The sequence below is a fragment of the Vanessa atalanta genome, chromosome 2, assembly GCF_905147765.1.
Source record: "Vanessa atalanta chromosome 2, ilVanAtal1.2, whole genome shotgun sequence".
Classification (NCBI taxonomy): domain Eukaryota; kingdom Metazoa; phylum Arthropoda; class Insecta; order Lepidoptera; family Nymphalidae; genus Vanessa; species Vanessa atalanta.
This window is the reverse complement of record NC_061872.1, coordinates 6,918,700-6,934,487: the sequence shown is the minus strand read 5'-3', so window position 1 is coordinate 6,934,487 and position 15,788 is coordinate 6,918,700. Positions and strand designations below refer to the sequence as shown.

The window sequence follows — 15,788 nt, the reverse complement described above, 5'->3', positions numbered from 1 at the left end:
GATCTAAGTGATAATACACGCTCTTGTAATACAGATAATCTTGGCTAATATTTTGATAAAGTTTTTCTTATAACAGAATAGCCATTATGGACGCACTATTATTCGCCATTGACTTAGAAGTCGTGTTGCTTCAAATGGGCATTTTAGGTAAGTCATATTTATTTTATATTTTCTTAACATATCAAAACATATTTTAAGCGCGACCCTTCATTTTAAATTATTATCAGCGTGCATTAGCGTGAGTGAGTAACGCTCATGCATACAATATGTCTTAGTATGCGTGAATCGATTGTGAGTAAAGACAGCAAAAAAAGTACAAATTAGATTATATTTGTTAAGTTTATTGCATTAAAACATAATTAATTTAACGTATAAAGCGCTCTCCGTGAGTGAATAGGTCTATAAATTTGTGTTGGCTTCATTCTACCCCTGGCTCCATCTTTCGACATTATAAACTTTTAGATAGGAGTGCTCAACGAAGATTTCCAGCTTGCGGGATTCGAAGTAAGAAACAAAAACAACTCTATGACAAACTTGTTAGAGATCGGTGAGTTCCACCAGTAATATGTAGATGGCGCTGTAGCGCAATCGCTATTACTAGATCAAACAAACAGGCGTTAATACAAAAAAATTAAGTATGATGGCTTTTAATAAGTTCTAATTTAACATAAATAATATATTCTACCTTTCCTCTTTAGTATCACAATCACATGTCCTGCAGATATTTATTTTTATTTCAGTAAAATTGTAAAGGAAGTTTTTTTAAGAACTCTGGTTGAATTGGTCGAAGGTGGTGATTGGTATACGCTAAAACAAGCTGTGAATATGTTGGAATCCACAGCCAATTCCGGCGCATCTCTCAAGGCTCAATATCAAAAGACAAAAACGTTGGTAAAGTATTTATTAAAAAAAAAAAACAAATACTCACACGTCATTTAACCATGAACTATTTCTTTTTCAAGGTCAATAGAAGATATCACGATGGAATTGCAACGAAACAGGCAGCAATGGTCACTTGATCTTCGTAATTGTGACATAAAAATAGCGTTTCTTCGTGATAATATAAAGGTAAACATAAAAAAAATTATAATAATACTAAAAAATAGTATTAAAAACAATGTTATTTTTATTAGGTGTATATTTATAGATTTTATTAATCGTTGTACTTTTATTTTTAGGATAGCGTCTTGAATACGCGTCTTCAATTTAACTATGTGGATAAATGGTTAACCGCACGTGCTGAATCTGTGGAACTACAAACACAAACCAAGATCACACCAGCACCACGGCTTGAGTTTGAGGACTGCGTGCATGATGAACTGCTACGAGCTTATACTCTACAGATAAAGGTTATATCGTATACAAGGCTTAGACCTGTCTTAATCCAGGGTGTAATAGGTGTAAAAAATTCGACAGCAGATGATGGTCAAGTTTTGGACTTTCGAGTCAAGTCGACTGGACAAGGTCCCTTAAAAGTATTTTTAAGAGACTTTGCAGAGGGAGAGTAAGAGGTTCATCACGACAGTGCTTGTATCCGAGTACTTGTTACGCTTAAGGTGACTTAGTCTTAGAATATTGTAATAGCGTTCGCTCAAACTTACTTTTAAGTTTAAATGCTTTTGTGACACATAAAACTTTTAACTTCTTGAAATTCTTGGGATTCTTGAAGTATTATAAATGATTTTCTTTAGGTAATCAATAGACGATAGAAGAAAATATGTACGAAAAAAATAATTAATAATTAAATGAAAAGGAGGTCAATATTTATTAAACCAAGTGTTTTAGAAATCAGTTTTACTTCCTTACTAAAATTAAAAACGAAAAAAAAAACTTATTATATGCGCTGAAATTGAGCTATTCCGGAGGTTTTTTATAACAATCGATAAAATGGGCGCCTTGTCAACGACGGACCTCGTGTTAAGACAGGGCTGTCAGTCTGGAGACCATACCTAGCATTAATAATTAGGTAATTTGACATTCGGAAGAAGACGACCAAGCATTCTGTTACTTATTTAACAGAAATAGTTTGTTGGCTCCAAATGATCCTAAAAATAAATATTTCACAATTTTTCACATTATTAGCTAAACTAATCATTGAAAAATAACATTATAAAAAAATAGTCATTTACATTAATAAAATTAGAAATACATAAACGATTTCATATTATAGCGACTGTTTTTATCATTAAATAGTATATATAGAACCCCCGCAATAGCCGGGACTTAAAGTAACTGGAACTAACTGTATATAAATAAATGAACCTAACATGTCAGGCTATAACTGTTGTATCTAAGTATGAATTACAGAAACAAAATATTTTTTATCTATATTACATTATTTTAATAATTTAAGTATAAAATAGTTGTACAATACAAATTGATTACAAGGTCGGCAGGACCGGACAATATACTTTTTTCTACCACACAGTAATTTTATTAATAATTAAAATGTTGTTTCGGAATTTCAGGATATATGTATGTATATATTGTTGTTGATTTTCTCCCTTTTAGGAACGGGAAGAGTTATTGGAATACTGGAAATCGCGGTACGCTAATGATACTGTCGATATAGAAAGTCGACTCACCGAACAGTGCGAAAAATTACGAGTCACAGTGAAACGCCGAGGAGAGTTAGAGTCTTTGGTAATTCTAAATAATATTATGAATGAAATTTTACGTTATATACAATTTTACGTCATCAGTGGTATAGAAAGGACATTGGAGTACCGAACATCTAATACTTCGCGTATACTTGTTCAACCTCTTTGGAGCAGCGTGGGGTACTTAATAAGTTTGAAAGCGTAACTGAAAAAAAAAATACTAGCCAAGTGTTTAAATTAATACCTACAGATTGTTCTTTTTAAGTACTTTCTCTCGTTTGCTGTCAAGCAACCGAATTCAACATAGACTGAGAGCCAGTGTTCCGTAGACTTACAGTGTAGTAGCAAATTCCATACGAATGCCATGTATACTGTTTCACCTGCCGTTGGGGAAATGGAGGTTCACTATTCCCATCGAGGGTTCCTTTGAGCGTGCCAAGGAGTCTAAAAGTTTATAATTTGAACCGCCTATCGTTTTACATTTATATTTTATGATATAAAAAATTAGTTATTCTAGATCTTAAACGCTAGTTTTTCTTTAACTTATATTTCTTGCATTATTTTTGTCAACTTAAATTTCATTATTTTAAAAATATTTAATTAATAACTTGAGCGACCAATCTAGAGCCTTGACTTCTTAGCTAAATAGCGAGTTGTTCTCGCTCAATAAATTATCTTATAAGTAGTTTTAAATTATGATGGATTGTAAAAACATGCACCAATAATTATATTATTTGTACATTTTTATGATGTTTCAGTAAAAACTGATCATTTCATTATTGATAATATTCTATATATATACGGATATATTTCAAATATGAATATAAGTATATATACTGTTATTGGCTTTTCATAGCTGATATAAAAAAAAATTTGCCATCTTGATTATTATATATATTTTTTTTATCCCTTAATATGAACCAGTTATCTGTAATAGGATAGAGAGGAGAGAATAGATTAGATTTCTATTCACAGATAAAAAATATACAAAAAGTATTTTAAAGGACGATTTGGTAATGGTCATGGTCTACAGCTGAACAAGCCAAAAGACTTACTGAGCAGTTTACAATATATTTTGTTATACAATATATTATGTGTATGATGATGAAGAAATGTATATTTCGGTTTGATTGTAATAATAAAAACATTCTAACTTTTAATGTTAATTCATTATAATATTAAATAGTTCTATGTTCTGCAGTACAAATTACACGAGGGCGAGATGCGTGCATGGCTGACTTTCAAAAAAGAGCGCGCAGCCAGACTTGCCCGTGAAGACCGCTTGCGCCGAGCCGCTACGCGCGTTCAAGCGTGGTGGCGAGGCGTCATGGTGCGCCGCGCGATAGGAACGTTCCGTTACTTACGGAACGTAAAAAAAAACATGCCGAAAAATAAAAAGAAATAATGTCTCATAAATTATAAAACAATATTCAATTCCATTTTCCCATTATAATAGGTTTGGTATATATCTACGAATATTTTTCTCTTTTATATATCCTAGAATAAAATTTAAAATAGAAGTATGCAGGGCTGGATTTGGGGAAGGTATATAGAGGCTCTTGCCCTGCGGTCTCCACAAGAAAAGGGCCTCCTCAATATGTTCAATGTTTGAATATGACTTCTAAGGGCGTTTACTGTCCTAGAACTGTTAATTATTATGGGCCTCCACCAAAATAACACTTAAATCCTTTAAATCTGACCCTGCAAGTGAGCAAAAAGTTATGTAATGTAATAAAATATTAGCCAGTATGTTGATTTTCATTCGAATAAACCTTTTACCTGTCACATTTCATACATATGTTAAGAGGTAAAATTATAGGTTTTATACAATAATTATGATTCATTATTAGATAGTAGATTTTAAAATTCTTAAAATTAATTGCATTTGAATGACTAGGTGTTTAATAGGTAAAAAAAAAAACGGATTACCAAACGTCACTAATTTGATCCAATCACTTTATAAAATATCATAAATTTACAACGCAAACATAGTCCATAATTATAATGTATTTAATGTTAATAACATTAAAGATTTATTGAAAACATTATCAAATTAATATTACGTTACGGAATTTTCAAGAGTTGCCTATTTGTCTTGTCTTTTTTCTGCGATTCGAAATAACTCAAAAATTGTATAAACAAATATACTGTTTCATCCGTGTTTTTAAATATAATATTTTATACTAGTATAAAAAATGTAAATATATTTTAAACTAGTCGGTCATTGTAAAACGGAACGCCCAAAGTTTTTTTTTCAATGTTCAGACTGTCAGTGTCAACTAAAGCATGGCTGTTGGAGAGTTGTCAACTTCATACAACACTGACACATGACAATTCAGTTACGTTTTCACTTCGAAACCGGTGACATGTCGTTAATATTGTAACGAATATTTTTCTTATTATTATATTTCGATTTGTTTATTTATTACAGAAACTTAAGTAATATATTTAAATCTAGTTTAGGAACTTTATAATATAAACTCTTACTCAAAAATGTGTAGTGACTAAACCGTGCCATTGTAGTTTGAAATAAGTTTTTGCAGTTACATTTCTGGGAAATTTGGATTTTATCATCTTTGGTTTTGGTGAGTAACGTTTTTTACTTGGAATGGTTCTTTTTCAGCAATTTTATCTACTAAGAAATACAGTTTAATGCTTTTTAATGCTCTAAAATTTATTTAATTATAACTTATTATTTAATAAAAACCCAAATCATTGTTATATGTAAATTACTATAAATTTGCTGTTGATGTGGGATTACAATATTATTTTATTTTTTTATTTGTTACATATTTTTACTTCTAGCATTAAGTAATGATTTAAACAAACAAAGGCTATATTAAGTATAATATCAAAAATATTGTTTAAAAAAAAAACACATACACAATAATATTTATAGTTTAAGCATATTTTATTTTTAATTCTTAAAAGTTAATCTTGTACCTGTTTCTTGGGACAATAAAATTATCAAAATGATTTCTGAATGAAAAAAATCACAGGATTGCAGCACCTATCATACATTTTTATAAATTTTTAATTTTTTTATCATATATATTTTAATAAATCTCTGATATAAAGCTTCAATTAACATTATGCTTTAATTATATACTTCACCTTTATGATTATGAGTGGTGCAGTGGTCAATATTTTTTAAATATGAAGAGTAATAATGTTTTCATTATATAGGTTTTTGATATTTTGAATTTATATATATAGATATACTAGTAAATAGACCATCTGATAGCTTGGTTGTCACCACGGTTCATAGACAATCGTATAATAAGAAATATTAACAACTCATCACATCACCAATGTACACCTTGGGAATTAAGATATTATGTCCCTTGGGCTATAACGCTGGCTGACTCACCCTTCAAATAATAACTCAATAATACTAACTATTCCAGTTTAGCCATTGCATATATGATGAGTAGGAGGTTTCTATCTAGATGGACTTGCACAAAGCCCTACCGCCAAGCTTATGAATTTTTTTTATGTTTTGTCCTCTTAGATGAGCTCTTTAAATTTTAAAGTAATGGCAATCTTTTGGGAATTTATTATTGTGAATCAATTAAATATAAATAAATCATGCTTTGTAAAACAATTGTTTTCATAATAACAAAATAAATTAATATATAAATAATTAGTTTATATATATTACAAAGGCAGGATTGCGTAATATTTTTAATGGCTAGCATATATCGCTACAGATCCTAAGCTTAAGCTTTCAAGTCACTATCTTTGTTTGATACAACTGTTTATGTTGAATTATTATTCCACCGAACTATCATATTAAGGGAATAGAGAGTAGAACTATGTGTTTGCACATAGTTGAACATTATAATATCTCTCGGGTGCCCCTGCGAAAATATGCCGTAGTTGAGATTTATCGAAACGATATTATCATAGGTCAAATTATTATATAAAATTATATAGCTGTTATGATATAAATAAAATATATATAATACTAATTGTCGCCCGCGGCTTTGTATTTTCGCCATATTTTAGGGTTTAGTCGTCAGGTGTTAGGTATAAAAAAGTAAAAAGCCTTCCTTGGGTTCAAGCTTCCTTTATACCATATTTCAACAAATTCGTTTAACTAGTTAAAAAAAAAAGTAACACACAGACAGACAGATAGAGCTATTTTTGCATTTGTGATATTAAAATTGATTAAAGACAGTGGCTTTCAGCTATCAGAAAAAAACAACAAGACTGTATTTTTGTTAGAATTTGCTTTTAGTTCTTACTTGCTACACAGTTGAAAAAAAATCTTACAACCTTTTTATTGCATAGGTACCATGATTAAATCAACATTCATAATATTATCTCCTGTTTTGCTTAAATTATCCATTAAATACCGATGTAATTGATAATAAATATTTATATATAATTTTAAATTGTAAATCGCAGCTGAGTAAGTTATTTCCCAGAATAGCTTTAATTACACCTAAATAAAATATGTAGAATTGTACTCTGTGTATATTAAATAATAAAAAAATCTTACACAAGTCGTATATGTAACTTAACAAACGAGTCTAAGTCGATCTACCTTATTGCGTATATAGAGAAACTAGTGAGATTTTTTTGCTATGCCTTTCCGTTCCGTGGTATACGGCGGCGACAGTGCGCAGTAATTAGTACGTTAATCGCCCTAGCGCAGCACACTTGATGCAACTGCTTTTCCGAGAAGGCGATCAGCAGAGCTTGCGGAGAGGGGCGGCAAATTGCCCTCAGATATGTGTGCCGTTTGTCGGTAATTGCAAAAATCACTCGTCTCATCGCAACGAACGAGCTTTTGATCCTTGTCGTATATAACATGAGTCGATAGACGTCCGTTGAGACTATTGTTTGTTTTAAAAGTCATCTAAATGTTCTAGAGATTTCGATTGAGTAAGACTTATAGATTAGTGGCCTTGGGTACTTAATTTTACTTGTGTAGTTAAAATTGTTAAGTAAAAGAAATAATTTTATGATAGTTTAACTAATTAGCCTCTATACAGCATTTAAAAGGTATGTAAAGCCGTAGAAGATTAAATGTTTAACGATGAAACTGTCTCGTCCTATTTTTTATTTACTGTAACTGACAGGCAAATGTTTTTAAATGGTCACTTCTTTTAATTAAATGAAAATGCCAATGTAAGAAATTGTTAGGTATTTACGTACCTACTTACTAAACTATTCTTATTTTTAATATAGGTATAACCGACCATGGGATGTAGGATACAATGCCTTTGTGTTATATTTACACTTAGTTTTCGTTACCCAATCTTAAAAATAATGTAACATTAGTAGTAAAATTACTAAGTATAAGGTGTTTTAAAAAATCTAACTCGCCCGCAGCTTAAGTATGAATCGAAAAAACTACGTAATTCATCCATTATGAATGTTAAATATTTTTTATGAAGTCCAGAAAAGGGGTTATAATTTTTCATTTTTATGGATATCTGTGGTCTTGGAAGAAATATTGTGTTTGCCATTAATGGCATTTATAATGTACCTACCTACCAATGAATAAAAAAAATATTAGACGCTGTTCAATGTTTTAATACTAAGTTTGAAATCAACAGTACTATAATAATACATCTTTAGTTTTACTTACTGTTGTAAGAACGAACATATCCTGGTAAAATAAGTACCCAATCATTACACATCATTTTCAGAAACAGAATCAAGACTCGACCCATTTATTTTCAATTCTTAAGTCAGTTTAAATATATTTTAAAATATTAAAATGCGACTAAAATATTTAATATTATATTAAAAATCAAATGTATAATATTAAATAATGTAAATACTTTAACTCTACCACCATTTCGGAAAACAGCTTCTACCTAAAAGAAACGGTAAGAAACTTGTGTAGTTTAGTTTTTAATTTAATGACACGTTTTCGTAAGTTAGTCATACTTATATCCACTATATTACCAATGTTAAGAGTTATTATATTTAAAATAAATTTGTATACTCTTTGTAATGGATATTATCAAGTAGGTACAATTTCCTAAAATCTTGTATATAGATAAAGTTTTGCTTTTATCTTTTATCTAACTATATGAATTTCATAAGCGTCATTCCAGAAAAAAAACAAAATTTTTCCCAAACAAGTTACCTTTTTTATAACTCATTATTACTATTATATATACCATATATATAGCCAAGCAAATCTCGGTACCTACCAAGTACTATGACTATAATTTAGCAAAAATTATAGCCTATAAATGTCATCCAAATAAAAATACATCTATATAACAAAACATCAGGCGTGTCGATTCAGCGCGGTCACTTAAGTTGAAGTTGTTTACGTAACTTCTAATGCATTATGCTATTAACTTGAAATTCGAAACCTATTATTCCGAGAGGATTATTAACCGAATGGGGTGGCTGTCAGTAAAAAAATAATTAATTCTAATTTATTGGAATTCTAATATGTAGGGCTGGCAAGTATAAAAACAGTACTTCAGATACACACATTAGTCTTTCTTGGAAAACACCTATTCACTTGCGAAACTACAACATTCCTGGAATTGTAGTCATTCGGTTACTACACTAGGTATTTTGTCCTGGCATCTAGGTTATTATATCCTGTCCATTTACGCCTTTTAAAGAAGTTTTTACCTTTAATTTTTTGTGTGCGCAACTTCACCGACGAGTCTTGCGAGCTATGTAAGCCGGCACTCGTTTCTCAAGATAAGTTTTTAAGTTAAACAAAAATTCTAGATGTCCTTGTTTTCATTTCAATATATTGTCGTTTATTTAAAATACAATCAAAATTATTTTAATTTACTTTGCAAAAAACTTTTTTGCACGCCCATTAAACGACCATGTTTAAATAATAATTGTTTGTATTTTTTTTTAAATCGTATATGGGATAATTTATTATTAAAGGCATGTTAAGTTTAAATTTTACTTATTAACCCAGAAAGTACTTTAAGCCCTGTTTTTAACAAAGCTATATAAACAATCTAGTAGCCATGAATTAAATGTTATTTGTATTTCTCAATCAACATACTAGTAAAATCTAATTAGCTGATAATTTACTTATATCCTTTACTTTTGTCGTGAATTTATTCTAAAAGATATAGTAACCTTTTAATTGAGATATTAATTTGACAAATTAAACATTGACAAATAATACAAAACTAATAGTTAAAAAACCTAAATACATTTAATTAAACTAAGCTTGCGTGCACTTTTAAATCGTAATTATACAAGATTATATTAAGCGTAAAGTTACCACCAGGTAGGATTATATCGAGACGAACCGGCAAGAAACTACCTAGTTACTTTTTCGAATAATTACTACTAAGATAATAGAAGTTACTGAAGAACAATTAAATTCGTTTAACTTGCACAAACTCTTACATAACTCGACTCGATGCATTGAATAATATTATAACTTTTTTTTCATAAATTTAAATTTATAATATGCTTTGTTAAAAATATATCATATGTAATTGTTTGTACTAATGTCATAGCTGCAATAGTTTAATTCTATATATCATAATTCATAACGGATGTCAATGGACTGTTCGAGTTACGACTAAACCTCTAATTGTCCGAATAATTCTTAATCTTCTACTTTTATTATTCTTATCATAATCCTCAGCTTTTCCATAAAAAACGATGCAATCGATTATTTTCGCTTCTAAAACCGGTTCGAACTTTCCAAGCAGGAGTAAAACAATTAGCTATTGATAATTCTGTGTAAAGGTGATTGTCCGTTGACGACGCTTTAACATCCGTGATTTATTATGTTCATTCATTCTCTTTGACAATGAATTACAATAATCTAACGAAATATATAGATATCTCGCTTTAACATGCCTACGATATTTCATTCTAATCAATATCATTCATTCATCGATCATTCATTCATTAATTTTTAATATTGTATCGTTTCTTTTTTCACAGGATGTAAATCCATCATGTGGCTTATATTGGTGCTGGGTGTGGTGACGAGCGCGTCAAGAGTGCTTGCCGCCGGGTACTGTTCCACAAACACATTCCCAACGAACACATCCTCGATGCACTTCAGCAAGGAACCGATCCCATACGAATACGGTTTCCAGGACAAGTTCAAGAGCATTCACTGCTGCGTGAAACGTTACAGGAGCATCGAGTGGTGAGTGGCAATTATTTTAATTACGTAATCAAATTTCACTCACGACTATAAAATTGCTCTGTCAAATATTTTCGATGGACAATACACAGGTGTCGATCGACGAACATTAAAACTCTTGGAATTTTTATCCATTGTGTTCGCGAATAAAATTATAATCGCCTTTAGTGCGTCAATGTCTGGGTGCCATGGGAGTCTACGATTATTCAAATGTCCACAAGTACTGTCTGAGCGAACACTGTCTGATAATAATAAACGAATTCTTGTAACACCAAGTGAACCGTCAAACATAATAGTGGGTACATCTTGTCGTAAAAAAATCACAATACAATATATTTTTAAATCGTTATAGATCTTATTTAAATAACTTAACTTTTTATAAATGGACTGCATTTGACGCGCCTTCGTACCATTTCCGAGGTACAATGAAAAAAATATATTTCCTTCTATTATTTCTTTCAATTATTATCGGACTTCGTAGAATCGTATGCTAGCGGCGTTTTATTCGCTTCTTTAATATTGGTTCGTAATTGTTTTCCTGGGCCGCTCCTTCGAATAGCTCGTATGTATTTACAACCAGTTTTCACATAGCAATTACATTGATTGTGTATATACGTATGATATAATTATTATACCTGGTCAGTTTATTACCTATATTAGCATAACTTATTTTCTCATACTTCCACGATTCGATCACAACTATTTACTATACATATATTAGTATATTTATAATGCTACCTATAACGTAGAGTTTTATTCAATACCTAACCGCTTACTTTCGGCCCTGACTATAGATCCTGAAAAACGCATTGATTTTATGTTATTCGTAGTAAGAAATACGTGATTGTTAATGACACGGAACTAAAATTTCTATCTATAGGCTGTGAACAATCGCGTTCATAGCGCTAGCGGTCAGCGTTGGTTATAATAAAACATTACTTGATTGCACCTGCGCAAAAACAACTGAGCTTCTCAGAAGTGCTGATTGCTGCTTCACTCGACATCGCTCGATTCGCCCACGCCTACTTCTACGTATCGTGTTCCATCTGTGACAATAATGTGTACTTTACTCATAAATGAAACAAGATGATATTATAGCTTCATAGCGGATACTAAAGCGAATTGAAAGGGATGATTTCTTGAAATCCATCCTCGTGTCAATTTAGTTCTTGATATATAGTTGTACAAATATCACTAGGTTCTTAGTAACACGTAGTAGTATCAAAATGTGAATAGATTTTGCACACTCATTGGCAAAATGATAATAATACAATCTAGTATCCTACAACTAAACCTATTAATATTTTCCCGTAATATGAATCAAATAAAAACAATGTTTAAAAGGTTTTTTTTTGTAATCAAACTTATGTCCGGTTATTCAAGAAACGATTTGTTTTGCTTACGGATGATAGAAATGGCTACGAGGCCGAATTTAGACGTCGAAAGTACATGACGTAAAAACTTTTAGGATATACTTTAACGGCGAGTTAGTCGTAAATCAAATACGAAAACAGGCATTAAAAAGCAATCACATTATAATTGTGGATTTTAATCGTAGAACATTGTTTAGTCAACGTCTTAGAAAAGAGATAGCGATCAAGGAGTTTATCTAACAATAAGTAGTAGGTTAATAATAAGTATTGTTCAAATGTGTTTAATTGATTCGCGTGACTCACAACATTTCTGATATGAAACACTAGGCCGGCGGGCGAATGGATTATGTCATTATCCACTTGTTTTAACTTGTTAAATTGCAATGTATAAAATCATCATCCTAGATAGACAGTTCTAAGAAGTACACGCTGCTTGTGACACGAGAGGTTGTTTTTTTCCTTCGATTCGGTTCCGGGGTCGTGAACATTCAATACGAATGCTGCTAAAAATAACTCTATAAATGATTGAATATCTGGGTGAATTTTATAATTTATACATTATTTATAAAATTTCTGAATAAACTCTAGTAAAGGATTTGTATTAAAATGTGCTAGATAAGAAGCTGACGCAATCTATTTCTTAAAACTGTAATTATATTACTAGTTGGATCGGTTTTCCTTTTAATACGAGTTCTCTTTATTTTATACAATAAATAAAACATTAAATTGATAACAGAAAAATGTCGGAAATTTAAAGTAAACATGCTTATTCGGATTGAATTTTAGACACCAAGGCTTCAGTAATTTATAACTTTAAGATAAAAATATCGATGAAGAAGTTCAACATTTCAAAAAGGGTATCCCGTGTATCGCTTTACGTATCGACATACGTCATTATTAACACAAGTATATTATATGTATTGTTGACACGCTTACGAATGTGTTAGTTTATTTACCGGCAGCAATTCTAAGAAAATGCGGTAACGACTCGTTGGTGTGTCTTTTTTTAACCAAATCGTTCCTAATCTAATCCGTCAAAAATATTACATACGTTTTTTATTACCGTTCAATGTTAAAATCGTGACACCTGGTTTATCTTGAACTTGAGAAAAATCATTATGATACATTAAATATTACTTCATACATATTAATATCTTAAGGAAATTATTCTTTGAATATATATGTAAGTAATTATTTTCATATTAAAATTAATTATTCATAATCGTAATACATTCATAGATAGTAATTAAGATTCCTCAATTTATCGACCTAAAATCAAAGCAGCGAGGTGAGTTATATGTGTGATGACCCATGGAGAATCGAGAAAATCGTCTCTAGTCCTCATAAATCTAAAGGCTGCGTCCGCGCCGATGGACGAGTTGTTCATCTCCTCGGGAACTAATTTTATTATCCCACTTTTACTTTCACCTCTACTCTTATCTACTTCAAACATATCTAGTTTTTACTTGTACTTTCATAAACATCGCACATCATTATCGTGTGACATAATTTTCGACACGTGATCAATCTTCGATACTTTTCCGTGACTTCGTTTTTAATTTTTATTAGAGCTACTGCGAATCATGACGCTATCGTGATCCGTGTTCGCACATGTTAGAATTCAAAACACTTTTTTTGTGCTAACTTATCAAATTCTAATCTATCGACGTGACTTTTTTGTATGTCGTCAAGCTAAATCCGCTCGCTGAATTTCCAATAAGTACGAAACTCGTTTAACGAGTACCGTAAACCGTTGTGTCGTTATGGTTGACAAAAGGGCTCGGTGAGTACCTGGTCGGTCGCAGCCCGTATCTGCGAAGGTATCGCACGTCGCAAACCTGTATTGTGGCGGTTCCCGGAAGGCTCTTTGTTGCGCACCGCGACCCGTTCCCCCCGTCGTCTCGCCCCTACGGCTTGCATCGCCCGCGCAGCCTGCTTCGTGCATCTAGTGTGCATTCTATGAGATTTGCTTGTCTTTTTATTACATCCTCGCAGTAGTGATTGTCACAGTTAGTATCTTTTATCTATTTGTTCAAAGGACTGTTTTTTTTTCTTTTTAAATATGAAACCTAATATTTAAGCGTTATTATTGTCATTTGTGAAACAATATTATATAATGAATAACTCAGTTGTTTACTTTATTGTAAGTTCGTTTAGTTATTGACCTACGTCCTGTACAAAAATGTCTAGTTCCAAATGGTGGTTAACGTAGAAAAATGTTTAAAAATTAATAAAATTAAGAACCTATCTATTCTTTGTTTATTTTACTTTTAACCTTCCCGCTAATCTCTGATGTGTCAATAAAGGTGTTCCCAGTGGTCGTTTTAAATTCAATACAACTAATGAAGTGGCCATAAAATATACAAAACATCTAAAGGCGTCCCACTGTTTCCTCACACGAAAAAAAAGCGAAGCTTGTCTTGACATGTTAAAACGACTCGATTTGTTGAACCGATTATTTGGGCTTTAAAAGCCGCCGCCCGTACAGGTAGGGTCGCATTGTTTCACAAATTCGTTAGTCGTCCTTTGAATGTAAGAGTCCATCATATTTGACATGATACGTTTAACCGGGTGTTAATAATTTATATTTTATACGCTTTATTATATCTAGAATTTTAAACACGGATATTCATTATGGATTTATAGCAAATACTAATATAAATTTACACGGATAAATATTTTTCTTGTAAAATCTTTTCGATTTAAAGATTAAATTCTCTATGGAATACTAGTCTAGTCTAGCAAGTAATTGGTGTTTTTAAGGATAATATGCTTTTCAAACGAAATCTCAGTTAAGCTAACCTGAGAAACAGTCTAATAATAAACGGAAACCGTTGTTGAAATATCGTTTCTGAGTGACTTTAATGAGTGATTGTGAAAATACTGAGTATTTTCGGTATAACTGCAACACTCGGCGTTAATTAGCTAGAAATCAACTTGACACATTTTATTTCTATAGTTTGTCGATAATTGCCTGGCGCAGTTGAAATGCTTCCTGCGTCAAAGGCGTGAATTTGATTAACGCGATGGATTTAACCGACTTAAGATACGATGGATCCGTTTGTGTTTGCGACACTATTTCAGAATCCACACAACCGATTTTTATAGTTGTCTGACTGAAATGTTCAAAACATTTATGAAGAAGTACAAGTTATGAATAAAAATTAGTGTGCCAATTACAGTAATTTTAGTTTTTCGTGTATTCAATCAAAGAAACTAGGCACATATTGAGGGGCTCTGAACGCCTTTTTTCAAATTTTTCGCATATTACTCATTCTTCTAGTAACTAAACATAACGAAGCTTCGTATTTATTGACACTTAAGAACTAACGTATCAGTCGTGAAATAATTTAGTTACACATTATCAAAGTGTAAAATAGCGGCCGAAAGCTCAGAGGACCTTCGCGTTCATATTAAATATTGTTATGAATAGCAGAGATCGGGCCCATTAAACACGAACAGTTGCAGTGTTCACAATGGTCCTTTTTATTTATCTCTTGTATGATCTTTGACAGTTCACTGTTCTCGCATCCACTTCCACTCTCGAAATACAATAGCATTGTTAGGATTTTTTTTATTGACTTCAGAAGTAACTGGGGGACAAACGGTTCGGTGTGAATAATACTTAATTATAAAGGTATTATTGATTTTTGTATCGAGTCAAGAAAGGCACGCCTATTGACAAAATAAATATTGGCT

General features: G+C 31.4%; 2 protein-coding genes across 2 annotated transcripts in view; both read left to right on the top strand.

Moving 5' to 3' along the window:
• The first annotated feature begins 86 nt into the window (after window positions 1-86).
• LOC125069213 (dynein regulatory complex protein 9-like) lies at window positions 87-4,005 on the top strand. Its single transcript, XM_047678622.1, has 6 exons — window positions 87-147; window positions 463-547; window positions 963-1,068; window positions 1,179-1,349; window positions 2,512-2,643; window positions 3,802-4,005. Exons 1-6 carry the CDS (start codon window positions 87-89, stop codon window positions 4,003-4,005), a joined length of 759 nt encoding a protein of 252 aa, XP_047534578.1.
• A 940-nt stretch (window positions 4,006-4,945) lies between these two features.
• Window positions 4,946-15,788, top strand: part of LOC125072294 — a 37,230-nt gene continuing 26,387 nt past the window's right edge. The window contains exons 1-2 of the mRNA XM_047682870.1: window positions 4,946-5,185; window positions 10,509-10,719. Coding sequence (XP_047538826.1) covers window positions 10,523-10,719 — 197 coding nt within the window. The 5' untranslated portion in view covers window positions 4,946-5,185; window positions 10,509-10,522. The remainder of the gene's footprint in view (window positions 5,186-10,508; window positions 10,720-15,788) is intronic.

Excerpts from the sequence above, each read along its gene's own strand:
- LOC125069213 (XM_047678622.1), top strand. The coding sequence starts at position 87 with ATGGACGCACTATTATTCGCCATTGACTTAGAAGTCGTGTTGCTTCAA. Across the intron at positions 148-462 it reads GCTTCAAATGGGCATTTTAG|ATAGGAGTGCTCAACGAAGA; the intron begins GTAAGTCATATT and ends ATAAACTTTTAG. Across the intron at positions 1,069-1,178 it reads TTCTTCGTGATAATATAAAG|GATAGCGTCTTGAATACGCG; the intron begins GTAAACATAAAA and ends TTTTATTTTTAG.